This window comes from Delphinus delphis, chromosome 4, assembly GCF_949987515.2.
Source record: "Delphinus delphis chromosome 4, mDelDel1.2, whole genome shotgun sequence".
Taxonomy (NCBI): domain Eukaryota; kingdom Metazoa; phylum Chordata; class Mammalia; order Artiodactyla; family Delphinidae; genus Delphinus; species Delphinus delphis.
In genome coordinates, this window is record NC_082686.1 from 69,463,735 (window position 1) to 69,491,545 (window position 27,811).

At 42.1% G+C, this 27,811-nt stretch overlaps 1 protein-coding gene across 2 annotated transcripts in view; it reads left to right on the top strand.

Moving 5' to 3' along the window:
- The window catches only part of LOC132424755 (kalirin-like), a 458,669-nt gene that overhangs the window by 251,382 nt on the left and 179,476 nt on the right, over positions 1 to 27,811 (top strand). For both annotated transcript variants that reach the window (XM_060010783.1, XM_060010784.1), the window contains exon 7: positions 24,658 to 24,849. In XM_060010783.1, the coding sequence (XP_059866766.1) occupies positions 24,658 to 24,849 (192 nt within the window). The remainder of the gene's footprint in view (positions 1 to 24,657; positions 24,850 to 27,811) is intronic.

Below are 27,811 nucleotides of genomic sequence, written 5' to 3' on the forward strand. Positions count from 1 at the left end.
TAGAACGAGAGAAGAGAGAAAGGAACATTTTTTTTAAATTATAGCTGAAATCTTCCCAAATATTGAGAAACAATCTACATAGCCAGGAAGCTCGAGGAACTCCAAGTAGGATAAAGGAAAGAGATCCACAAACAAATTCATCATAGTGAAAATACTGAAACCTAAAGACAGGGAGAAAATCCTGAAAGCAGCAAGAGAAAAAGAAGTTGTCACAGGGGAATCCCAATAAGAATAATAACTGATTTCTCATCAGAAACAATGGAGCCCAGAAGGAAGTAGAATAACATATTCAAAGTGCTTAACGGAAAAAAACTGTCAACCAAGAATCCCATATTCAGCAAAGCTATCTTTCAAAAATGAAAGTGAAATAAATATATTTCCACGTAATCAAATACTGAGGAAATTTGTTGCTAGCAGACACACCTTATGAGAAACAATAAAGGAAGTTCTTTATGATGAAAATGAGTGACCCCAGACTCTCTCTTTTGAATCTGTACGAAAAAGACAGAGAGCACTGGGAAAGGTAATTTTATAACTATAAAAGACAGCATAGGGCTTCCCTGGTGGCACAGTGGTTGAGAGTCCGCCTGCCGATGCAGGGGACACGGGTTCGTGCCCCAGTCTGGGAGGATCCGACATGCCATGCAGCGGCTGGCCCCGTGAGCCATGGCCGCTGAGCCTGCACGTCTGGATCCTGTGCTCCACAACGGGAGAGGCCACAACAGTGAGAGGCCTGCGTACCACAAAAAAAAAAAAAAAAGACAGCATAAGTGCAAATTTCTTCTTCTTTCTTCTCGTCACTGATTTAAAAATCCATTGTATAAAATAATATGTATACATTGTACTACTGAGCTTATAACATATAGAAATGTAACATATTTTCCAGTGACAGCACAAAGGAGATAAGAGTAATGCTGTATAGGGCTAAGGAAGTTACTCCAGATGGTAACCTGAATGCACAGGAATAGAAGAAAACATCCAGAAATGATAAATAAGGAGGTGAATATAACAAGAGCTATAAACTTAAATTTACTCTGCTTTCTTCTCTCACCTTCTTCAAAAGACATAAATTTATAAAAAGTGATACAATCTAATGCTGGGTTTATAACATTTATAAATGTAATATGTATAATAACGTCACAAAAAGAGAGGAAGGTGCTCACTCCCTCTTGGAAGAGCACCAGAATCACAACTAACTGCTGAACAGTCATCAACAGGAAGACACTGGAACTCACTGAAAAAGATACCCCACATCGACAGACAAAGGAGAAGCCACAATGAGACGGTAGGAGGGGTGCAATCACAATAAAATCAAATCCCGTAACTGCTGGGTAGGTGACTCACAAACTAGAGAACAATGTTACCACAGAAGTCCACCCACTGGAGTGAAGGTTCTGAGTCCCACTTCAGACTTCCCAACTTGGGGGTCCAGCAACAGGAGGAGGAATTCCTAGAGAATCAGACTTTGAAGGCTAGTGGGATTTGATTGCAGGACTTTGACAGGACTGGGGGAAACAGAGACTCCAGTCTTGGAGGGCACACACAAATTAGTGTGCGCATCAGGACCCAGGGGAAGGAACAGTGACCCTGTAGGAGACTGAACCAGACCTACCTGCTACTGTTGGAGGGTCTCCTGAAGAGGCGGGGAGTGGCTTTGTTTCACTGTGAGGACAAGGACACAAGCAGCAGAAGTTCTGGGAAGTACTCCTTAGCATGAGCCTTCCCAGAGTCCACCATTAGCCCCACCAAACATCCGGTAGGCTCCAGTGTTGCGTCGCCTCAGGCCAAACAACCAACAGGGAGGGAACCCAGCCCCACCCATCAGCAGACAAGAGAATTAAAGTTTTACTGAGCTCTGTCCACCAGAGCAACAACCAGCTCTACCCACCACCAGTCCCTCCCGTCAGGAAACTTGCACAAACCTCTTAGATAGCCTCATCCACCAGAGGGCAGACAGCAGAGGCAAGAAAAACTACAATCCTGCAGCCTGTGGGGAAAAAAAACCCCACATTCACAGAAAGATAGACAAGATGAAAAGGCAGAGGGCTATGTACCAGATGAAGGAACAAGATAAAACCCCAGAAAAACAACCAAATGAAGTGGAGATAGGCAACCTTCCAGAAAAAGAATTCAGAATAATAATAGTGAAGATGATCCAGGACCTCAGAAAAAGAATGGAGGCAAAGATCAAGAAGATGCAAGAAATGTTTAACAAAGACCTAGAAGAATTAAAGAACAAACAGAGATGAACAATGTAATAACTAAAATGAAAACTGCACTAGAAGGAGTCAATAGCAGAATAACTGAGGCAGAAGAACGGATAAGTGACCTGGAAGACAGAATGGTGGAATTCACTGCTGCAGAACAAAATAAAGAAAAAAGAGTGAAAAGAAATGAGGACAGCCTAAGAGACCTCTGGGACAACATTAAACACAACAACATTTGCATTATAGGGGTCCCAGAAGGAGAAGAGAGAGAGAAAGGACCCGAGAAAATATTTGAAGAGATTATAGTCAACAACTTCCCTAACATGGGAAAGGAAATAGCCACCCAAGTCCAGGAAGCACAGTGAGTCCCATACAGGATAAACCCAAGGAGAAACACACCAAGACACATAGCAATCAAATTGGCAAAAATTAAAGACAAAGAAAAATTATTGAAAACAGCAAGGGAAAAACAACAAATAACATACAAGGGAACTCCCATAAGGTTAACAGCTGATTTCTCAGCAGAAACTCTACAAGCCAGAAGGGAGTGTGGCATGATATACTTAAAGTGATGAAAGGGAAGAACCTACAGCCAAGATTATTCTACCTGGCAAGGATCTCATTCAGATTCAATGGAGAAATCAAAAGCTTTACAGACAAGCAAAAGCTAAGAGAATTCAGCACCACCAAACCAGCTCTACAACAAATGCTAAAGGAACTTCTCTAAGTGTGAAACACAAGAGAAGAAAAGGACCTACAAAAACAAACCCAAAACAATTAAGAAAATGGTCACAGGAACATACATATGGATAATTACCTTACACATGAATGGATTAAATGCTCCAACCAAAAGACACAGGCTCACTGAATGGATACAAAAACAAGACCCATATATATGCTGTCTACAAGAGACCCACTTCAGACCTAGGGACACATACAGACTGAAAGTGAGGGGATGGAAAAAGATATTCCATGCCAATGGAAATCAAAAGAAAGCTGGAGTAGCTATACTCATATCAGATAAAATAGACTTTAAAATAAAGAATGTTACAAGAGAGAAGGAAGGACATTACATAATGATCAAGGGATCAATCCAAGAAGAAGATATAACAATTATAAATATATATGCACCCAACATAGGAGCACCTCAAAACATAAGGCAACTGCTAACAGCTATAAAAGAGGAAATCGAAAGTAACACAATAATAGTGGAGGACTTTAACACCTCACTTACACCAATGGACAGATCATCCAAAATGAAAATAAATAAGGAAACAGAAGCTTTAAATGATGCAATAGACCAGATAGATTTAATTGATATTTATAGAACATTCCATCCAAAGAGAGCAGGTTACACTTTCTTCTCAAGTGCACACGGAACATTCTCCAGGATCCATCACATCTTGGGTGACAAATCAAGCCTCAGTAAATTTAAGAAAACTGAAATCATATCAAGCATCTTTTCTGACCACAAGGCTATGGATTAGAAATGAGTTACAGGGGAAAAAAACGTAAAAAACACAAACACATGGAGGCTAAACAGTACGTTACTAAATAACCAAGAGATCACTGAAGAAATCAAAGAGGAAATCAAAAAATACCTGGAGACAAATGACAATGAAAACATGATGATCCAAAACCTATGGGATGTAGCAAAAGCAGTTCTAAAGGGAAGTTTATAGCTATATAAGCCTACCTCAAGAAACAAGAAAAATCTCAAGTAAACAATCTAACCTTACACCTAAAGGAACTAGAGAAAGAAGAACAAACAAACCCCAAAGTTAGCAGAAGGAAAGAAATCATAAAGATCAGAGCAGAAATAAATGAAATAGAAACAAAGAAATCAATAGCAAAGATCAATAAAACTAAAAGCTGATGCTTTGAGAAGATGAACAAAATTGATCAACCATTAGCCAGGCTCATCAAGAAAAAGAGGGAGAGGACTCAAATCAATAAAATTAGAAATGAAAAAGGGGGAGTTACAACGGACACCGCAGAAATACAAAGCATCCTAAGAGGCTACTACAAGCAACTCTATGCCAATAAAATGGACAACCTGGAAGAAGGGGACAAATTCTTAGAAAGGTATAACCTTCCAAGACTGAACCAGGAAGAAATAGAAAATATGAGCAGACCAATCACAAGTAATGAAATTGAAACTGTGATTAAAAATCTTCCAACAAACAAAAGTCCAGGACCAGATGGCTTCACAGGTGAATTCTATCAAACATTTAGAGAAGAGCTAACACCCATCCTTCTCAAATTCTTCCCAAAAAATTGCAGGGGAAGGAACACTCCCAAACTCATTCTATGAGGCCACCATCACCGTGTTACCAAAACCAGACAAAGATACTACAAAAAAAGCTTACAGACCAATATCACTGATGAATATAGATGCAAAAATGCTCAACAAAATACTAGCAAACAGAATCCAACAACACATTAAAAGGATCATACACCATGATCAAGTGGGATTTATCCCAGGAATGCAAGGATTCTTCAATATATGCAAGTCAATCAATGTGATAAACCATATTAACAAATTGAAGAATAAAAACCATATGATCATCTCAACAGATGCAGAAAAAGCTTTTGACAAAATTCAACACCCATTTATGATAGACACTCTCCAGAAAGTGGGCATAGAGGGAACTTACCTCAACATAATAAAGGCCATATACGACAAACGCAGAGCAAACATCATTCTCAATGGTGAAAAACTGAAAGCATTTCCTCTAAAATCAGGAACGAGACAAGGATGTCCATTCTCACCACTATTATTCAACATAGTTTTGGAAGTCCTAGCCACGGCAATCAGAGAAGAAAAAGAAATAAAAGAAATACAAATTGTAAAAAAAGAAGTCAAACTGTCCCTGTTTGCAGATGACATGATACTATACATAGAGAATCCTAAAGATGCCACCAGAAAACTACTAGAGCTAATCAATGAATTTGGTAAAATAGCAGGATACAAAATTAATGCACAGAAATCTCTTGCATTCCTATACAATAATGATGAAAAATCTGAAAGAGAAATTATGTAAACACTCCCATTTCCACTGCAACAAAAAGAATAAAATACCTAGGATAAACCTACCTAGGGAGACAAAAGACCTGTATGCAGAAAACTATAAGACACTGATGAAAGAAATTAAAGATGATACCAACAGATGGAGAGATATACCATGTTCTTGGATTGGAAGAATCAATATTGTGAAAATGACTATACTACCCAAAGCAATCTACAGATTCAATGCAATCCCTATCAAATTACCAATGGCATTTTTTATGGAACTAGAACACATCATCTTAAAATTTGTATGGGGACACAAAAGACCCCGAATAGCCAAAGCAGTCTTGAAGGAAAATAACGGAGCTGGAGGAATCAGACTCCCTGACTTCAGACTATACTACAAAGCTACAATAATCAAGACAATATGGTACTGGCACAAAAACAGAAACATAGATCAATGGAACAAGATAGAAAGCCCAGAGATAAACCCACGCACCTATGGTCAACTAATCTATGACAAAGGAGGCAAAGATATACAATGGAGAAAAGACAGTCTCTTCAATAAGTAGTGCTGGGAAAACTGGACAGCTACATGTAAAAGAATGAAATTAGAACAGTCCCTTACACTATACACAAAAATGAACTCAAAATTGATTAGAGACCTAAATGTAATACCAGACACTATAAAACTCTCAGAGGAAAACATAAGAAGAACACTCTTTGACATAAATCACAGCGAGATCTTTTTTGATCCACTTCCTAGAGTAATGAAAATAAAAACAAAAATAAACAAATGGAACCTAATGAAACTTCAAAGCTTTTGCACAGCAAAGGAAACCATAAACAAGACGAAAAGACAACCCTCAGAATGGGAGAAAATATTTGCAAACGAATCAATGGACAAAGGATTAATCTCCAAAATATATAAACAGCTCATGCAGCTCAATATTAAGGAAACAAACAACCCAATCCAAAAATGGGCAGAAGACCTAAATAGACATTTCTCCAAAGAAGACATACAGATGGCCAAGGAGCACATGAAAAGCTGCTCAACATCACTAATTATTAGCGAAATGCAAATCAAAACTACAATGAGGTATCACCTCACACCAGTTAGAATGGGCATCATCAGAAAATCTACAAACAACAAATGCTGGAGAGGGTGTGGAGAAAAAGGAACCCTCTTGCACTGTTGGTGGGAACGTAAATTGATACAGCCACTATGGAGAACAGTATGGAGGTTCCTTAAAAAACTAAAAAAGAATTACCATATGACCCAGCAATCCCACTGCTGGGCATATACCCAGAGAAAACCGTAATTCCAAAAGACACATGCACCCCCAATGTTCATTGCAGCACTATTTACAATAACTAGGACATCGAAACAACCTAAATGCCCATTGACAGACGAATGGTTAAAGAAGGTGTGGTACATATACACAATGGAATATTACTCAGCCATACAAAGCAACGAAATTGAGTAATTTGTAGAGACGTGGATGGATCTAGAGACTGTCATACAGAGTGAAGTAAGTCAGAAAGAGAAAAACAAATATTGTATATTAACACATATATGTGGACTCTAGAAAAATGATACAGGTGAACTGGTTTGCAAGGCAGAAATAGAGACACAGAATCAGAGAACAAACATATGAACATCAAGGGGGGAAAGTGGCAGGGGTGGTGGTGGTGGTGTGATGAATTGGGAGATTGGGATTGACATGTTATTTAATTTCTACAAATATGTAGAAATTAAATAACACTCTCTTTATACACTAATATGTATAAAATGGGTAACTAATAAGAACATGCTGTTTAAAAAAATAAATAAAATAAAATTCAAAAAAAAAAGAGGGGAAAGGGAATAAGGCTATACAGGAGTGACATTTTAATATCTCAGTGGAATTAAGTTAGTATGCCTCTGAGGCTGATTCTCATAAGTTAAGATATTCATGTTAAACTCTAGAGCAACAGCTAAGAAAATAATAAATAATAATAGAGGAAAAAAATAGAGAAAAAAAATAAAACAAAAAATAATAGAGGAAAAAGTTAGCAAAGATATTAAAATACTACGTTATAAAATATTCAGTTAACACAAAAGAAAGCACTATAGAAAGAACAGAGGTATAAAGACAGACGTGACATATAGAAAAAGTATAATGGCAGGCATAAATCCAACTATATCAATAATGACATTAAATGTGAAAAGGTTAAACAGTCTAATCAAAGGTAGAAATTTTCAAATGGATTAAAAAAAAAAAGTTCCAACAATATATTGTCTATAGGAGAAACACTTTAGATTCAAGATTATTATAGATTGAAAATAAAAGGATGGAAACAGATGTATTGTGAAAACAGCAATCATAAGAAAACCCAGAGTGACACACTAATAACAGACTTTTAAATAGACTTCAAAACAAAACAAAACAAAAATGTTACTGGAGAAAATGGGGAACATTTTGTAAAGATGGAAGAGTTACTCCATCCGGAAGATATAAAAATTATAAGCATATGTACCTAACAATGTAACACCAAAATAAATGAAGCAAAAACTGACAAAAATGATGAGAAATTCAATTCAAAAATAATAGAGACTTTCATACCCCACTTTTGTTTTTTTTTTTTTTTTGTGGTACACGGGCCTCTCACTGCTGTGGCCTCTCCTGCTGCGGAGCACAGGCTCCGGACGCGCAGGCCCAGCAGCCATGGCTCACGGGCCCAGCCGCTCCGCGGCATGTGGGATCCTCCCGGACCGGGGCACGAACCCGCGTCCCCTGCATCGCAGGCGGACTCCCAACCACTGCACCACCAGGGAAGCCCCATACCCCACTTTTAATAATAGTTAGAACAGCTAAGCAGAAGATCAATAAGAAAATAGAAGACTTGAATGAAGAAATAGACTATAAACCAAATCAACCTATAGAACACTCCACCCAACAACAGCAGACTATACATTCTTCTCAAGGGCACGTGAAACATTGCCCAGAATAGACCATATATTGGCAATAAAAGAAATCTGAATAAATAAAAGGGATAAAAATAATATAAAATACGTCCTCTGACCACAATGGAATGAAATTAGAAATCAGCAACAGAAAGAAATTTGGGGAATTCACAAATATGTAGAAATTAAATAACACTCTCTTAAATATACAATGGATCAAAGAAGTAATAAAAAGGGAAATTAGAAAATACTTTAAAATGAATGAAAATGAAGACTCAGCATATCAAAACTTATAGGCTGCAGCTAAAGCCATGCTTGGAGAGAAATTTATGGCTGTAAATACCTCTAGTTAAAGAAAGAAAAAGAAAACCTAAATTAATATCCTAAACTTCCACCTTAAGGCACTAGAAGAAGAAGAGCAAACTAAGCCTAAAACAAACAGAAGGAAGGAAGTAATAAGGATTAGAGTGAAAATTAATGTAATAGAGAAGAAAAAACAGTAGAAAAAAAATCAGTGAATCCCAAACCTGGTTCTTTGAAAAGATCAACAAAATTGACAAACCTTTAGCTAGAATAACCAAGAAAAGAAATTACTGGCATCAGAAATGAAAGAGGGGATATTACTACCAACCGTACAGAAACAAAAAGGATTATAAAGGAATACTACAAACAATTGTACACCCGTAAATTAGATAACTTAGATGAGATGGACAAAAACCCAGGCCCAGAGGGCTTTACCACTGAATTCTATCAAACATTTAAAGAGTTAATACTAATTCTTCAGAAGCTTTTCAAAAAAAAAAAAAAAAAATAGAAAAGGAGGAAATACTCCCAACTCTTTTTATGAGGCTAGTATTACTTTGATACCAAAACCAAACAAAAACATTACAAAAGAAAAGAAAGCTACAGACCAATATTGCTTATGAATATGGATGTAAAAATGTCCAAAAAAATGCTAACAGCAAACCAAATCTAGAAACATACAGAAAGAATCATATACTATGATGAATTGGGAATTACCCCAGGATGGTGAGGTTGGTTTAACATCAGTAAAATAAAAAACAAAAATCACATGATTATCTCAATCGACCCAGAAAAACTATTTGACAGAATTCAATACCCTTTCATAATAAAACAAACTGGGACTAGAAGAGAACTTCCTCAGCCTGATAAAGGGCACCTATGAAAAACCCACAGCTAACGTCATGCTTCATGGTGAAAGGCTGGATACCCTCTCCCTAGAATCAGGAACAGGATAAGTCTGCCACTTCTAATTAACACTGGAAGTTCTAGCCAGGACAGTTATTCAGGAAAAAGAAAAGACACCTAGATTAGAAAGGAAGAAGTAAAACTATCTGTTTTCAGATGTCATGATTTTGTATATGGAAAATCCTAAGGCATTTACTATCAAATTATTAGAACTAGTAAATTATTAGAATTAATAAATGAGTTCAGATTTCAGGATATTTCTACACACAGTGAACAATCTGGAAGTGAAATTAAGAAAACTATTCCATTTATAGTAGCATCAAAAAGCATAAAATACTTGGGAAAAATTTCACAAAAGTGCAAAACTTGTACTCTGAAAACAATAAAACGTTGAAAGAAATTTAAGATCTAAATAAAGGGAAAAACATCTCATACTCATGGAGTGAAAGACTTAAGTATTGTTAAGATGGCCATGCTCCCCAAGTTAATATACAGAGTCAGCACATCTCTATCAGAATCCTAGCTGGCTTCTTTGTAGAAGCTAACTAGTGGATTCTAAAATTTGTATGGAATTGCAAGGGACCCAGAGTAGCCAAAATAATTTTTAAAAAGAACAAAGTTGGAGGACTCATATTTCCTGATCTCAAAATTTACCACAAAACCACAGTAATCAAGACAGTATGGTACTGGCATAAGTATAGACATAAATATCAATGGAGTAGAATTGAGAGTCCATAAATAAAGTCATATGTCTGTGGTCAACGGATTTTTGACGTGTTCCATGACCATTCAATGTGGAAAGAATAGTCTTTTCAACAAATGGTGCTGGGACAACTGGATAGACACATGCAAAAAATGAAGTTGGATCCTTACCTCATACTAAATAAAAAATAGATCAATTAGACCTCATCAAAATTAAGAACTTTTGTGATTCAAAAGTTACAATCAAGAAAGTGAAAAGGCAGCCCACAGAATGGGAGAAAATATTTGCAATTCATTTATCTGATAAGGGACTTGTATCTAGAATCTATAATACAGAATAAGAGAATAAAGAACTCTTCCAACTCAATAACAAAAAGACAAGTAACCCAATGGAAAAATGGACAAAGAATCTGAATAGTCATTTCTCCCAAGAAGATAAACAAATGGTCAATAAGTGTATGAAAAGATGCTTGAAAGTGCATGAAAAGCTGTTAGTCATGAGGGAAATGCAAATCAAAACCACAGCGAGATACCTTTTCACATCCTTTAGGATAGCTATAATCAAAAAGTCAGATAATAACAAATGTTGGTGAGGACCTTGAGAAATCAGAATCTTCATACATTGCTTGAGGGAGTGTAACATGGTATGGCCAATTTGGAATACAGTCTGGCAATTCCTCAGTTAAACACTGAGTTACCCTATGACCCAGAGATTCAACTGCTATGTATATACTCAAGAGAAATGACAACATATGTCCATACAGAAGTCCATACATTATACACAAATGTTTAAGGAAACATTAATAATAGCCAGAAGGTGGAAAAAACCAATTGTCCATTGACTGATGAATGGATAAACAAAATGTGGTGTATACATATAATAGAATATTATTTGGCATAAAAAGGAATGAAGTGCTGATACATGCTCTAACATGGATGAACTTTGAAAACATCTTACTAAGTGAAAGAATCCAGTCACCAAAGACCACATATTTATATGAGTCCATTTATATGAACAGTCTAGAATAGGCAAACCTATAGAAACAGAAAGTAGGCTTGGGATGAATGGAGCATAGAGGAACAGTAGTGAAAGGAAAGGGTACAGGGTTTCTTTTGATGATAAAAATGTTGTAAAATTGACTGCGATGTTGGTTGCACATATCTGTATACCAAATACTATTATACTAAAACCCACTGAGTTATATACACTGAGTTTAAATGGGTGAATTGTATGGTAGGTGAATTATATCTCAATACAACTGTTAAGAAGGAGGAGGGGAGGAGGAGAAAAAGACAACTGGAGAGTGACTGTTTTGTAAATGGGTTCCCGCTACCTTTAAGATATAATCTTCTTAATGGTTGCAGGTAATGACCATGACAGAGCATGGGCACCAACCATGGTGGTGTTGGCAAAGCTGAGATAGGAGGCTCTGGGTGCACCACTCGGCACTCACTCATTGGTGTATTCAACAAACTTTTGATGTTGTGTTCTCTTTGCCCTTTGCTGGACACTAAGAACAGCAAGATTCACGAGACACAAAGCTGCCTTCAAGGAGCTTGCAGTTTAGCCATCCTTAAATTTCATATGCCTGATGTAGGAGAATTTTGCCCACTAGGATATAAGCTCTTAAGGACAGAGCTTTGGGCTTCCCTGGTGGCGCAGTGGTTGAGAGTCCGCCTGCCGATGCAGGGGACGCGGGTTCGTGCCCCGGTCTGGGAAGATCCCACATGCCGCGGAGCGGCTGGGCCCGTGAGCCATGGCCGCTGAGCCTGCGCGTCCAGAGCCTGTGCTCCGCAACAGGAGAGGCCACAACAGTGAGAGGCCCGCGTACCGCAAAAAAAAAAAAAAAAAAAGGACAGAGCTTTGTTTCATTCACACCCATATCTCCAGGGCCTGTAACAAGGCCTGGCACTTAGTAGGTGTCTAATAAATGCTCATTGAATGAATAGGATATTAAGCATGCTACAGCATCTGTTACCAACCTGGAGCAGAGTTTGGCAGCGAGGATGCAGAACTGGCAAGGCATGGCCTTTACTTTTGAGGGAACCCCACAGGACATGACTTGAGCAGAAGCTGAACAGCCATGAAAAGAAAGTGAATGAGAGCAATAGTTTCCATCAGGGGTGGGCTTGGGAACCAGGATGCTTACCAGGTTGCCCAGGTGATGAACAGTAAAGTCCAGGAACCACTGGATGGTCTTTTAAGTTCCACCTGACCTCAAGCATCTTTGTTTCCAAGGTTCTAATGCTAAAGATGGAAGTAAAGCCATTAAAATGTGTCCTTCCCTGACAAGAATGAACGTGATCCAGTGTTTTCTGTTAGCGCTGAGATTCCCTAAGGCAGGGCTTCTAAGGAAACCTGCGCTTGTAAAATGCTTCATGTATCACCAACCAGACCTATTCTTACTAATCGAGTTGAACAGGATGCAGTGTTTGTATCTCCACAAACAGCCTTGTGGGTGGAATTTCCATTTTCTTCTAACTCAGTGGGAGGATTAGATTTACTTTCTGATCTTCTCAGGATCCATTTATGATCCTTGCTCTTGGCACCATTGTCAGCATTAGAATTGTCCTAAGGAGAAAGGAGTATGCTTTGAACTAAGCCCAGTGAAGCTGGTCCACATGTCTAAGGCAGCAGCTCTTCATCCTGATGGCCCACGGGAGTCACCTCGGGAGCTTTGAAAAAACACCACATCGGGGCCCTACTGCCCTGGACTCTGATTTAACTGTGCTGGGATGTCTCCCAGGAAACCTGTACAAGGTGGAGAACCAGACTGAGAATCACTGAATCAGGTGGAGAAAATAAGCCAACTGACATTAGCCCTAGGGTCAAACTCTAAAGCTATTGGATAATTAACCTGTGGAGTTGGAGGACTTCCCTTCAAGGTCAGGAGTATCCAGGGGGAGAGAGTATCTGTCTTTACTCTCTGTTCCTTGCTCCCTACTCCAGCCTCTCCAAGGTGCCCCATTTTCCTTTACCCACCAGACTCTAATCAGCCATGTTTTGGGGATTGGCCCCTATTCAGACCAGAAACAGAGGGAAGCTCCTTGGCAGAAGCAAAGCATCACTCTGTACCACTCAGTATCACCCTGCTGCACAATGCTGGCTCCCCTCACCTTGCTGCCCAGTCACGTGGCCTGGGTCCCTGCTGAAAGGCTTCTCTGAGCTGACCTGCAGGGCTTGGCTGACTCGTGGCTGGCGCTGGCCTGGTTCAGCCTTCTCTCCTGATCATTCACCCCCTCCAGCGCACAGGTTTCCCTCCTCTCCCACCTCACTCCTGGTTCTCTGCCCTACACCCTTGGTACCTTTCTGGCTTTAGTCCACTACTCTCGGGGGCCCTCTGTCAGCATGTCCCTTACCCTCAGGATATCTTCTGTGCCCTCTGGGTGTTTACCCCCCGAGCCTTGTAGCTCAATTTACCCACACACTTGGACATACATGCAGCCAGTGCCTGCTCTCTGCCAGGTCTGTAGCTGCCAAGGAGTTAATTTGTCTGAAATTCAGCCAAAGCTGACTCATGCCTCTTCTCTGAGGTCTCCTGGAGCCGAATGAAGGCATGAAATGGTCTGTGAAACCTAGCACGTCAGATGAGATAATGTACACGAAAGGTCTTAAACTGTAAAGCATGACACAAATATGAAGTATTGATAATAAGAAGTAGCAGCAACATTGCATATGCCTTTCTGGAGCGTGGCTGGTAGCCGACCAGGAGTACCAGACAAGGGACAGAGACTGATCAGGGACATACAGGCAAGACGTTTACAAATCAGAAGATTCAAGAACTGAGAGGTCACGACTAGATAGGCAGATGAGAAGGGAGCAGTGCCAAAAAAAAGAAAACAAAACAGAGGTCGGAGTTCGCGACCCAACCGGAGGCCCAGAAATGAGGAAGAACTAAAGGATTTCCATCAGCAAGTCCACTTGGCTCTGCCCTCAAAGTATATCCAGAATCTGGCCACTTGTTACCACTTGCACAGCCATTACCTGCCTGGACTATTGTAGTAGCTCCTATCTGGTCTCCCTGCTTCCACCTTTGTTTCCTTACAGTCCATTCTTAACATAACAGCCCTAGCGATCCTGCCAAAAGTATGTCACTCCTGTGCTCAGAATGCTTTAATCCTTCTTAGGATAAAAGCTGAAGTCCCTTACCATGGCTTACGAGGTTCTGTGTGGTCTGGACACCCGTTACCCCTCCAATCTCATCCTCTACCACCTACTCATCTGCTCCAGTCACCCTGGGCTTCTTGCTGTTTCTTGAATGCTTCAAGGTCATTCCTGCCCCGTGGTCTTTGCCCCTGCTGTTTCCTTACCTGGAGCCTCTTCCTGGCTGTTCATTCTCTCGCTTCATTCAGGGCTAAGCTCCAGTGTCACCCTCAGTTTCAGGGGTCAGCCTGCCCTGCCTTCTCTGTCTTAAGTAGCACTTCCCAGCCCCACCATGCTCTATCCTTTTCCCAGCTGTATTTTGTATAGCACTGAAATAAGAAATATATAGTAGATATTACCTTATTGTCTGACTCTTCTAAAATGTAAGCGCCATGAGCATAGGAGTTTTGTCTGCTTGTTCCCTGCTTGCACAGTGCCTTGAATTACTGGATGAATGCTTGAATAAACGAATAGGATCGCAGATTTAAGACTCTGACAATAAATCAAGATATTGAGTAAAGGGGCAAAGAACTGCCTTAATCCTGAGCTTTACTGTGTTTCTGTGGAGACAGGAACCTGTTCCTCAAGGTGACTGGCCTTGGATTCACAGGTAGAGGTGATTCTTCCAAGGAGGGAGAGGACAAGAAAAGTCCACCTGCCAGGCTCCTGCCCATTCTGGAGCTGAGCTATTCTGGGAATTCCAAGGGCAAGTCAAGGACCCCAGTGGGGAGGCTTCAGAGAAGTAGAAATTTTTATTGAATTCTCTCTCCAGGAGCCCTATTCTTCTGGGATATGAGTTTGTGGATCTTTGGGAGCAATTTCTCTTCATCATCTCCCTTGAGGGACATCTTTGGTTGGTTCAACTGCTTTCACATTTATGGCAAAGTAAAACAGCACAGTGGGAAAGAACAAGGGCACTTGGTGCTAGCCGTGGCTCTGTATTTCCTTCCTAGTTGTGAGATCATAGGCAAGTTATTTCAGTTTCTCAGAGCCTCACTACCTCGTCCATAAATGGAGGATAGTGTTGGTACCTTTGCCAGGGATGTTGTAAGGATGAAATGTGATCATGCATTTTAAGCACAACATTTGGCATGATGTTATGCTTGGCAAATGTTCAGCTCTTATCACTGTCAGGGTCAGGAGTGGTAGAAGAAATAGTTCTCCTTGTTCGGGACATCTCCTCATAGTTCCCATCTGTAAAGCATCTCAAACTTTAACGTGCATACGTATCACTTGGGACAATCTTGTTAAAATGCAGATTCTGATCCAGAAGATGGGGAAAGGGCCTGAGATTCTGCATTTCTAACCAGTTCCCGGGTTGCACTGATGCCAGGACCAAGCTCTGAATAGCTAAGAGAAATGCAGAAGAAAGGCCTGGGAAATAAAATACTGGTGAATGTGTTTCTGTGAAGTTTTATAGCCTCTCATTCCAACCTTAAAGGCAGCCTGAAATTACTACATCCTAACTCAGAAGGGCTACATTGTTTCCAGCCTCTTTCCCTGCTGGCCTCCCTGAATCTAATTCCAGCTGTACCCATCCCTCCCTACCATTTCAATCCTGCAATAATGCCTCATACAAAGACACTCACCCTTTTAAGGAAGTTTCACTCAGAGCTGCGAGAGGAGAGACAGAAGGCTTTCTCTTTTACTTAAATCTGCTCCTGGGTTTCCTTGGCCCTCGGACATATGGCCAGGCGTTTGTTTTCATGGCTGCTTAATGGTTTGTAAGGCAATTGCTGGAGGAAACACTGCTACAGCAAGCCAGGCAAGAGAGACAGAGGGATTCAACGCCAGTGTTATCTTTGCTAAGCACCAGGGCTGTTCCAGCTTCCTTCCTCTCTCTGCCCGACAATGACAGATGGCTTCCACATGGTTTGACCTACTGTTTGGCCAGCCCTGACCAGATAGTCATCCATCAGCTGCCCTGTTTTGTTCCCTAGAGGGCACCCTGTGGTTTGAGAGAGGCAGAAGTTAGAGGTTTCGTTTAGAGCTCACCACATCTCATAGCTATTGTAGTAGAGTTTCAAGTGTGGACAGTTCTTATTCCAGATGTTCCTATCCCAGTGTCCATATGTTTCGAGGTGGGATCAGCAGGTTTACATGGTAATGTTCAACTAATTAATCATAAGCTGATGCTTTAACAGCTTCAGGACCCAAAGTGGATTTCATACTAGCAAAGATGTAAGCGATCATATGGTACTATTAATCTGGAAAAAGGAGGTGAGGTTCAGCTTTTTCCATTGCTTTGGCACAATCTATTTCTTACAGATTCTGAATGTTACTCATGAAGCCTCTGAAAGCTGTATGGGAAAATCTCCAAATAATTCTCCTCATGGCTCTCTTTGAGTGTTACAAAACAAAAACTTAATATTATCTGCAGGGCATGAGAAAAAGGTAGTATAAGCAGAAGGATGATGCAGACTAGGAATCAGGAGACCTGAGTCTAGTCCCAATTTACCTCTCTTTTTGTGACTTTGAACATACCACTTAATTGATCAAACAGATTTTTTAATCACCTACTAGGTGGATTCAAGCAAGAAATATCTGAGTTTTAGTATTTTTTTTTAACTGTAAAATGAGATTATCATATGAACTTGGCTTCTAAAAACTTTAACTGAAGTGTGTTTGTATTCTCTTCCTTCTTAAAGCATAATTTGCTCACTAAAACTTGCCTATTTCACTTGTACATTAATTGTACTTTACTTGTAAAACAAATGCTTTACCAAAGTAAAAAGATACAGGGACATTTGAGTAGTTACAGCTTTCATGGATTGCAACCTGACCAAATCTATTAAAATTAAAGATACAGAGGGCTTCCCTGGTGGCGCAGTGGTTGGGAATCTGCCTGCCAATGCAGGGGACACGGGTTTGAGCCCTGGTCCGGAAGGATCCCACATGCCACGGAGCAACTAAGCCCGTGCACCACAACTGCTGAGCCTGTGCTCTAGAGCCCGCGTGCCACAACTACTGAGCCCGCACGCCTAGAGCCTGTGCTCCACAACAGGAGAAGCCACCGCAATGAGAAACCTGTGCACAGCAACGAACAGTAGCCTCTGCAGGCTGCAACTAGAGAAAGCCGATGCGCAGCAACAAAGACCCAATGCAGCCAAAAATAAACAAATAAAATAAAATAATAATAATAATAAATTAGGGCTTCCCTGGTGGCGCAGTAGTTGAGAGTCCGCCTGCCGATGCAGGGGACACGGGTTCGTGCCCCGGTCCGGGAAGATCCCACATGCCGCGGAGCGGCTGGGCCCGTGAGCCATGGCCGCTGAGCCTGCGCGTCCGGAGCCTGTGCTCTGCAACAGGAGAGGCCACAACAGTGAGAGGGCTGTGTACCACAAAAAAATAATAATAATAAATTAAAAAAATTAAAGACACATTAAAATAATTTTTAAAACTAAAAAATATTTTAAATACCAAATCTATTATTGGTTTGGCCAAAAAGTTCATTCGGTTTTAAGTAAAAATAAAGACGTTTTTCGTTTTCACCAAGAACTTTATTGAACAATGTATTCATTAACCAAACGAACTTTTTGGCCATTAAAAATAAACTGCAACCCCTAGCATTATTTGTAGAGGGGGAAAAAAAACCAAAAGCAAAAACTAGAAACAACCTTTGTGTGTCAGTAAAGAGAATGAGTTTGATAAAATTAGAAGGTTGAACATAAATTCTCCCTTAGCTCCATCACTCATAGACATTTGGTGTTTTGACTGGGGAGGGAAAGGGCTGGGGGATAAAATAATGTATATTTCCTCTGTATAGTTTTAAGAACATTTTACCTCAATTACTGTGTGTGTATATATATTTATATATATAAAATCTCAAAATTATTTTTTAAAAAAGCTTCTCTAGGGCTTCCCTGGTGGCGCAGTGGTTGAGAGTCCACCTGCCGATGCAGGGGACACGGGTTTGTGCCCCGGTCCGGGAAGATCCCACATGCCGCGGAGCGGCTGGGCCCGTGAGCCATGGCCGCTGAGCCTGTGCATCCGGAGCCTGTGCTCCGCAATGGGAGAGGCCACAACAGTGAGAGGCCTGCGTACCGCAAAATAAATAAATAAATAAAATTAAAAAGCTTCTCTATACACAAGAGAATTAAGATGAGAAAAAGACCCTAAAGAAAAGTCTCCCCTCAACCCCGCTGCCACTATGCATATTTAGTACAAAATAGCGTTCAGTAACCTTTGGGTGTGCTTCCCTGGTTTGCATAATATTTTTCTCAGCTGAGGCTGTACTGTTTATGTATTTTATAGTTCACATTTTGATTTAACATTCACTTTGCATTTGACCCAAATGATTTTGCTGAGTACCCTGGCCCTTGGCCGGTTGTTTGCCTGGCCTCCCTCCCTGGAGTTTTGGATTTGGAGAGACAAGGTCTCCAGGGCTTGTCTAGAGGACTGAGCCGCTTTCAGGAAAGTGGCCCCTCTGTGGTAGTTGACCTCACCTTCTGTGATGATCTGACAGATCACAACTTCCGTTTTCATGAGGATAATTTAAAAGCTGCAGCCCCGTTGAGCAGAATGGAATTGAGAACCCTGTGCCCAGGACTCATTCCTTGCAGAGATGAGACAGCTCTTCAGTGACTCCCCTCTGCTGTGCTGGAGGTGAGGAGGAGAAACGTCCCCCTGGACAACAAAGTGACGGGCCGCCACGCCTGGCCTGGGGAGGAGGTTTCGGCCACCTTTTGCTGTACGGCCAGTGATAAGGTGATGGATCTGTCCCCTTGTGTGAACATGGGACATTCCCACTTCTGGGTGCTCTGGGTGTGGCTCACACATGTCAAGGTAGTGGAGACACCTTAAGAAGGCTATCCCAAGAGACAAAGGCCTCTATTTTTCTGACTTAAGGTTGAAAGGGCATGGATCACAGAGCTAGTCACTGGCTGATTCTGAACTCTCCAATCTTTCTGGGTCAAAGACAGACCTGTGCACAGTTCAGGGCCCTAGACTCTCGAATCCTAGGGGTAGGGCATCTGCCAACACAGGGGCTGTAGTTTGCAGGGCAGTGGCCTGACAGGCAGCTAGGCCAGCTTTGCCTGCTGTGGGGCTGGGCCCATGTGGCAGGCCCCTGTGCAAGGGAGTGTTCCTCAGGAAGAGTAGGGGACTTTGTGGCAAGCTTTCTGTGAAGTACAGTGGGACTCTGGACTCATTGGAATATTTGTCTCTGGTTGGAATAGTTAATAGATTTTTCTTTTGTTTTACTTTTTACTAATACTTTGATTTGGTTTGCAATTAACTTGGAGAGTTAACACCAATGTGCTGGAATTGGATGTGGGAAAAGATTTGACATTCTTTGAGTTATCAGTTATATGCCAGGCAACTGACCAGATGCTTTATGTTATCTCATGTAACCCACAGGAGGGAGTTTACGATTCAGGGTGGGGACCTACAACCACAAGAGTGTAAAATTCACTCCTTATTTTAGGAGTGAAGTGAATGGGATTCAAATAATACATGTACTCAGAAAGGATCTGCTCTTACAATCAGCCCCTGACACAGACCCTAGGTTACCAAAATGATAGCTTGCATCAAATGATTATTTCTAGAAGAGCCAGTATCTCTTTCAGAGTATACCACATAAGAGACTACATTTAAAGAGAAAATTTAGCTGGGTTTTTAAGTGGAGAGTTATCATTATCTTGCAAGCAACTTTGCATATTATTGTAGCCAGTCGGGGCAGCCAGGAGCCAGGTTCAAAGTGAGAGCCTTTGGCAGGGCTGAAAACTTTCATCAAGCTTCAGCCGGGTTAAAAAAAAAAAAAAAAATTCTGCCAAATCGTTCTTTCAGCAGAATGACTTTGTTCCATAGATTTCAGTTAATCACAGCAGGAGACAAGACCTCAGGAGAAGGGTCTGGCCATCCATCCTGTGATCTCCACTTAATGGCTGCAGGAGTGAAATGAGAAAACAGAGAATTTTGTAGGCAACAAAAGTGGGGACAGGGTGTAAATATAGAGGGTTTTGAGTTAGGAAGATTCTGTTGGAATTTAGTTATTTTTCCTATTTGTGACCGAAATGATCGGAGGAGAGCCTTTGAGGGCAGATAGGGTGGGATGGAGGATGCAGCAGGCCAGGCTGCAGGTGCATTGCATTCTGCAGGGTAGATCGTGTTTAAACCTTGGACAGTGCAATACTTTGAATAATGATAATAATAATAGCAGCACTGATATGGTGGGAGGGGTTTAAATTCATAAAGCAGTTTTGAGGTAAGAGTTTAAGAAGATACTCACTAAGCTAGAATTATTAGTCATGTTGTTAATTTCTGACCAGGGAAGCTGGTTAGTCTAGGCAGCTCGGCTCAGGGGAAGGGGATGCAGAGAAGAGGGGGAGGGGAGCAGCTGGCCCTTGGTCACCCAGCTCGAGCTGTGGCCCTGGCACGACAGTGCAGAAAGCAGAGCTGGGCTGAGGGGCTGAGGCATGTGGACAGCCGAGGCTGGGCTACATGTCCCTCTGGGGTGGGCCGCACTGCTCTTCTTGGTCTCACTCCACGTAGGTGTCCCCTTGCCAGCCCTTTAGTGAACAGAGCAGTTTTTTGAAAGCATAAACCAGATCACGTTCCTCTTCTGTTTAAAACCATCCCATTGCACGTGGACACTTGACAGCTTTGTCTCCCTTGTTGCTTCAGTATATGCCCCACCTCCTCCATAGAATGAGGTCTAGATATAGTCAGTATTCCCCCAGGCACTGGAGATGAGACAGAAGAAGACTGTGACCGCCTAAGTTCTCTCTACGTTCCATCTGCGTGCCCTCCATGAACAGGGTACACCTGGAGGCCTGGTTATATGGCGCCGACACTGGACACTGCTTACTCAGAAATGGAATGTCTGAGATCTTTAGTTCATCTTACAGCTGAGGAAGCTGAGGCACAGAGGAGGCAAGTGACATCTTAAGCGAGTGCCAGGGCTGGACGAGAACTCACATCTGACTCCTGACCCGGCAACGCTGATGCCCTCGACTGATGGACAGCTCTGCAGCTGGAAGGGCATTGAAGGCTGGCAGGGAAGAACGGCAGAGCCCGGCAGGTGGGAGGGCGTAGAGGAGGCAGCTGGTAGAAAATGGAAAGGCCATGAAGAGTCAAAATATGCATTCCCCCTAGCCATGTCCCCAGGACAGACGGGAGTCCCAGGTGCTCTTTAACAGAGGCATAAACAGTGACACAGAAAAACTACACAGAGGGATTGACCCAAGGCCAAGACGTGTCATTTGTGCCTAACGACTAAGCACCCTGTTTATTTGGATTCTTCACCTTGCTCTGTCCTTTTAAGTCATGTGAGACCTTCTCCGCCATTCTTCTCTTGTCATTTGGTTTGTGACTCCAGTTTAGAATCTCTCTGCCTATTTGTCTCAGGTTCTAAGCTGGAGGGAGATAAAGAAGGTGATGATGAACTTGGGCCATGTGACTTGCCTGCAGCGTTTTGCTGTTCTTCAAAGGGGCTGTAGAGAAGCACAGTGAGCAAATTCATGAGTCAACATTATACTTGTCCCTCTTTTGTGAGGAATACTGCCTCTACTTCTTGTGTGAAGTGTAATCATTTGTTAGCTTTAGTAAGATCTCTCTGCCCACCGATAAGGAAACAAAAAGGCATTTACTGTGCTAGTCTCTAGAATGTGAAGTGTAAGCTGTGGTCTTTTTTTGTTTGTTTGTTTTTAGCTTTCATTTATGATCACAGGCTTAAGGGTTGAAGGGGGCCTTGGAGGACTGCCAACCTCACCACCCCCCTCTGTGCAGGAAGCCCCTTCTCAACATCCTTGCCAGTGGTTCATATCCCTTCCCCCTGCATCCCCACTGCGAGTTGCCTCTACCTCTGTCATAACACTTACTTCATTTTGCTTAAATTACAGTTATTTGAGGACTCTTTTTAAGTCTCAGCTGTGAGCCCCTGAGGGCAGGAATCCTGTCTCTTTCCTCTTTGTCTTTGATCTCCCACAGCCCCCAACACAAAGCCTGGCCCACTCTCCATAAATATTTGAAGGAGTGACAAGGTGTTAACAGCCTCCAGAGGCAGCCACAGTTCAACATCTCTAATAGCTAGAAAGTTCTTCCTAAAAGTGAGCAGAAACGCACCTCCCCAACTTCCCTGTGGGGGGAGAGTATAAACAGCCAGTGATGACAAAGGGCCAGGCAACCATAAGATGCACACGAGAGACCCCGGGGACAGGCCACACCCTGTCTTATTGCTGTTCTTGCTTCCCTTCTGGCCAAAGGATACGAAGGTCTTTCCCATGACAGGAAAACCCAACCACACTAGATAGAGTTGGAGAAATGTGTGTGGCGTGGGGAGGGTTCCCAGGATTCAAATCCAGTTTGGAAGGGCAGCTTTACTAGATGCTGCCATTGTCCCACTCATATCCCCTCAGTCCTCCCCGAGGGTCATCTGCAGACTGTTCCCATGCACAGCGACAGCTTCCTGTGTTTCTCTGCCCATGGTCACTCTCTGACCTGGGGACTATGCTTGGCCTGTGTGTAGGTCAGGCTGGAAATGCCAGGGAGTAACTCCAGGAGAGACCTTCAACCATGAGTGATGGGACTTGTGCATAAATACCCCAGATCCCTCATCTCCCAGTGGGATGCTCAGACGTGTGTTCTACGCAGTCCCTCAAAGGTTTCAGGAGAGATGACCCCCAAATGCTCACAGCAGTAATCCACTAATGGACACATCCTTTCTTTATTTGCCTCCCTTCCCTCGTTGACTTGCCTACTCCCTCACTGTGCTTTCTGGGATCACACCCAAATAAACAGTCTGCCCCAAATCCTTGTTTCAAGGTCTGCTTTGGGTGGAACCCAAGCAGGAAATTTGGTGGAAATCCTAATGTTAGTCTCTTAAAAGACAGAGCTATTAAAATTAGTATATGTCTTTTATCCCCCCGTTTCTTTCCTTCTATTTCTAATTCAGAGTTGGTTTTTCTGTCAGTTCTATAAATAGAGTTTAATTTTAAGAAGAATCTGGGTCCTAACTCAGAAAACAGGACTGATAATGATTCCTAAGTCTTTGAAGGATAGTTATTTCAAATAATAAGAGTTAGTAATATTCTAGTTCTATTAAGGAAACGTACTAGTCAGAAAGGTCTCAGGCCAGACTAAAGAAAGAGGTTATGCATGGGGATCATCAGACATCAGGATGGATTTGTGTTCAAGTGCTTCACTTAACCTCTTAAACTTCCACAGAGACCTTTTAAATGAAGAGAGACCTTATCAACCTGGCTCAGGTTTGGGATGGAGTGCTTGAGGTCAGGACAGCGAACATGAATGCGGACCATGAGGGAAGAGGGAAAGGAAAATAAAGAACCTTCATTAAACTTACCCATTATTAATGAACTACCGCTGAGCTAATAGAGCCAAGAGAAAATGCCGTTACCGAAGAATATTTATTATCATATCAGAAGATTCATAACAAAGAACAAAGGTGTGCAAGAAACCTGCCACCCTAGTCCTCCTTCAGACAGACATTGTGTGAGTCAGAATAACTCCCTGTAGGTGCTACAATATTACTTGATTGTTTTGACACCTCAGACAATTAATAGGAGGTAGCAGTTAAAAATAATCATGCTCACTACTGTCTTTGTTTGTGCGTTTGTGGGTTTTTTTGTCTTCTTTCCTCCTGTAGAGTTTTCTGCTGGCCTAGTAAGGAATGACACACATGGTCATGAATTTTTAATTGGCAATCAAAGATGGGAAGGAATGTGAACAAAACACAGGGTGAGAGGAGTCAGCAGGGCCAGGAGAGCCCCACAGATGCCTTTTTGGGGTCAGGTGGGGAGATGTTCCTAAGTCACGTAGGGATAAGAAAGGGCTCCACAGATCTTACTTTAAGCATGGATATTGTGGCTTCATACGCTCTCTTATTTATTTATTCACCTGCTCTCTTGGTGGGGGTAGGAACAGGGGGCAGCAAAGTCTTCACTTAGTGGTAGGAAGATGTGTGGTCATCCTGTGACGTGTGTCCTTTGCCCTCTTTGATGAGCACTGCTGCCCTGTTGTAGTTGGCAGTAATGCCCTGGGTACAGCTCTCTCCTGAGTTGAGAGAGGTGCCTTTGCCTCCTCAGGCTTTTGCCCTGGTCTGAGCCGTTGCTTCCGGAGAGAAACTCTTGGAAGTACCGTGCTGTCCCCATGGCGTGACCTCGTAAGGTGACTGTGAGGGTCATTAAGGCAGTCCAGTAAAGTGACTGCACTCGTGGGCATTAATAGTTGGCACAAAAACTGTGCTGGTCCTCAAAATGAAGGGGCTCAGTTACGGTACCTGCCATCTGCTGAAATGTCATAATATAAACAAAGACCTCCTTCGGGCTCAAAAGGGATATGTTAATGTGGCCGATACTGGCCTCTCTCAAACTTTTTGTTTTGGGTAGCCTCCTTCCCCGCGTATTCCCCCAGCCCAGGGTGCTCTGTGGGTGCCTTTTCAGCCTGCCCCACTAAGCACCCGCTCTCCCTTGCTTCCCAGAACGCCTATGTCAACATCAACCGCATCATGTCCGTGGCTTCCCGCCTCTCAGAGGCCGGCCACTACGCCTCGCAGCAAATCAAGCAGATCTCCACGCAGCTGGACCAGGAGTGGAAGAGCTTCGCGGCCGCTCTGGATGAGCGCAGCACCATCCTCGCCATGTCTGCTGTGTTCCATCAGAAGGCTGAGCAGGTAAGGCCAAGGGAGCTGCTGTGGCCTCTGGTGGTGGGAGGGGCAGGGGCAGGGCAGGGCAGGCTGGGAGGACATACACTGAGGCGTAGAGAGACCCTCCTCTCTTTTTGGAACACCAAAGACCGTGCTGAGTAGCTTTGACAACAGCCCATGTTCCAGTACTGTCATGGCCCCTGTGTACCCAGAGAGACATTGGTGACTCTTGGAGGCTTTGCTTAACATTCAAACAGGAAGAAACCCAGAGCTAACTATTCTGCTTAGTAGTTTATTGTTGGACGTGTGTGTGCACGCACGCGCACGTGTGTGTGTGTGTGTGTGTGTGTTGACTGCTTAGTTTGCATTCCATAAGCATAGACCAAAGGGGTGAAACTAAACTGATCATTGAGTGCTGAGAACAGGGGGAAACTAATTTTACATGAAGCATTTGCTGTGGATAATAATAATGTAATAATAATACAGTGAACAGAAATAATAATTACTTGTTGCCATTTACTTACTGGCATTGGCCAGTGACATTACTAACCCATTTTACAGAGAGGAGCAGGGAAGCTCAGAGAGATTAAGTAAGCTGCCTAAGACCCAGTGGCATGCAGGAGCTGACTCTAACCAGCTTAGGGAGAGCCAATGGTTAAATTTGCAGGAATTTTAGGAGCTGGTTGTTAAACGTAGCCATTACTTTAAACTATATAAATTTAAATTAAATATATCACATTAAAAGCAAAGGTAATAAATACTCAAAACTCATCATTTTCAATTATTTTACTAGATTTTATTATTTTCTATGTTCTTGAGATTATTTCTATGTTATATACACACTCTCTCTCTCTCTCTCTCTCTCTCTCTCTCTCTCTCTCTCTCGCTCTCTCGCTCTCTCGCTCTCACACACACACACACACACACACACACACACACACACACACACACACACACAAAAAACAATAAACTACTAAGCAGAATGTAAATAGGCTCTGGGTTCCTTCCTGTTTGAATGTTAAGCAAAGCCAGCAAGAGTTACCATTTGTCTCTTTGTCAACATTTATGTCTGTGGTAATAGTATACAGTTGTGTGCTACTGATCACCTCATCCCAACTACATATTTGGTGATGTTGCAATGGTAGCCTGAAATAGGGCAAGATAAAAGTTTTACACCATGGAAATCATCAAGTGTTAGAAACCAGGGCTTGATTTGTTGTTTTATTGATTGTCTAGAATCGTAAGAAAATGAGAGAGAAAATATTTTAAAATGCAGATTAAGCCTAAAAATGTGCCCTGTGTATAGCTGTTGCATTGTGAATAGAACACAAAATCAAGGAAATATTCTTCTGATATTCAAAAACTATTATTGCATTTAGCAGAGAAGTCACTTAAAATCACTGATGAATGAGTAATGTTCTGACATAAGTCTCCAGGTATTTTTCACTTTTGTCTTACATCTTAACAAAAGTGAAAATATCAACCAGCTTTTGTGTTGGAACTATATAAGTTTGTTGTTTACAAACAAAAGCATATGTGAGAATCAATTCGTTACATGGAATTTATCATAAGCATTCTGTGTTATTATTCTTTGTAAATTATGTGCTACACATCTTTTATAGCAGTAAAGTTTATAACACTTGTGTGTGTATTACATACACACATATATGCTGCTTATTAAAAGTTTATTAATATACCCTTGTGAAAATCACACAATTAATCAATAGGCATCTGGGATCAGGTGTGTCTAACATTAAAGCCTATGGTCTTAACCCCTAAATTTCTTTCTTTGTATGACATTTGGATAGCTCACAGATAACACAGAGTCAGACACAAGGTTATACCTTAAAACTCTTCCTCTGTTACCCACCTAACATGGAAGGCAGCATGGAATAATTGAAAGAGTCTAGGTGTCGGGCTTCCCTGGTGGCGCAGTGGTTGAGAGTCCGCCTGCCGATGCAGGGGACACGGGCTCGTGCCCCGGTCCGGGAAGATCCCACATGCCGCGGAGCGGCTGGGCCCGTGAGCCATGGCCGCTGAGCCTGCGCGTCCGGAGCCTGTGCTCCGCAACGGGGGAGGCCACACAGTGAGAGGCCCGTGTACCGCAAAAAAAAAAAAAAGAAATAAAGAGTCTAGGTTTTGATGCCAGACACGGGTAAGTTCTAATCATTAACTCTTAGGCAGGTCACCTCAACATTCTGAGCTTGTTTCCTCGTCTCTAATGTGGGGATGATCATAAATCTCACAGCACTGTTACAAGGATTAGAGATGGAATCTATTAGGTGCTTAGTGTGTTTTTTAAATGGTAGACATCACCAAAGATCTGTTGGTGTCTTTGTATTTCCTCCACCTGTGTCTGTTTCCATCTGAGACCTTCCCAAAGACTGAAAGTACTTGTGTTATAAGTCAAGAGCAGCCCTGCACATTGAGAGGAATCTAGCCTTTTGTTGTTGTTGTTGTTTTAAGATGATGGTGGTAGTACCTGAGAATATTCACGTCTGATCTCCTGTCCTCTCTTCAACCTATTATTTGCACGCTTTGTTCAAGGTTTCTCCAGATTGGCAAGGGAGGTTCAGTGCCTCCCTCTGTCTCTGTCTTTCTCTCCTCGAGATGACCATTTCGTGGGGTCCACTATAGGACTCTGGTTAGAGTATTACAAAGAAATCCCAAAGACCTTGAAGAGGTGCTCCCCCCACGACTGACACACACTGTCAGGTTGCTTCCAGGTTCCTTTATGAAATGGTTGTTGGTGGAGCAAGCAGCTTCTGAGGTATTAACAAGCACATGCAGCCTGATCCTGGGTGTCACCCAGCACTCTGCCAGCATCGTTAGGAGACGGCTTACTGCGATCAAAAACATACAGAATGAAAAATCCGCTGCCACAGCCAGGTGGCTAAGGACTGAAAGCTGACGCGATACCAAGAGGGGGACTCAGGCAGTTGTAGAAACGCAGTACCCGGATTGAGAGTAACTGGAGGACTCAGCTTCT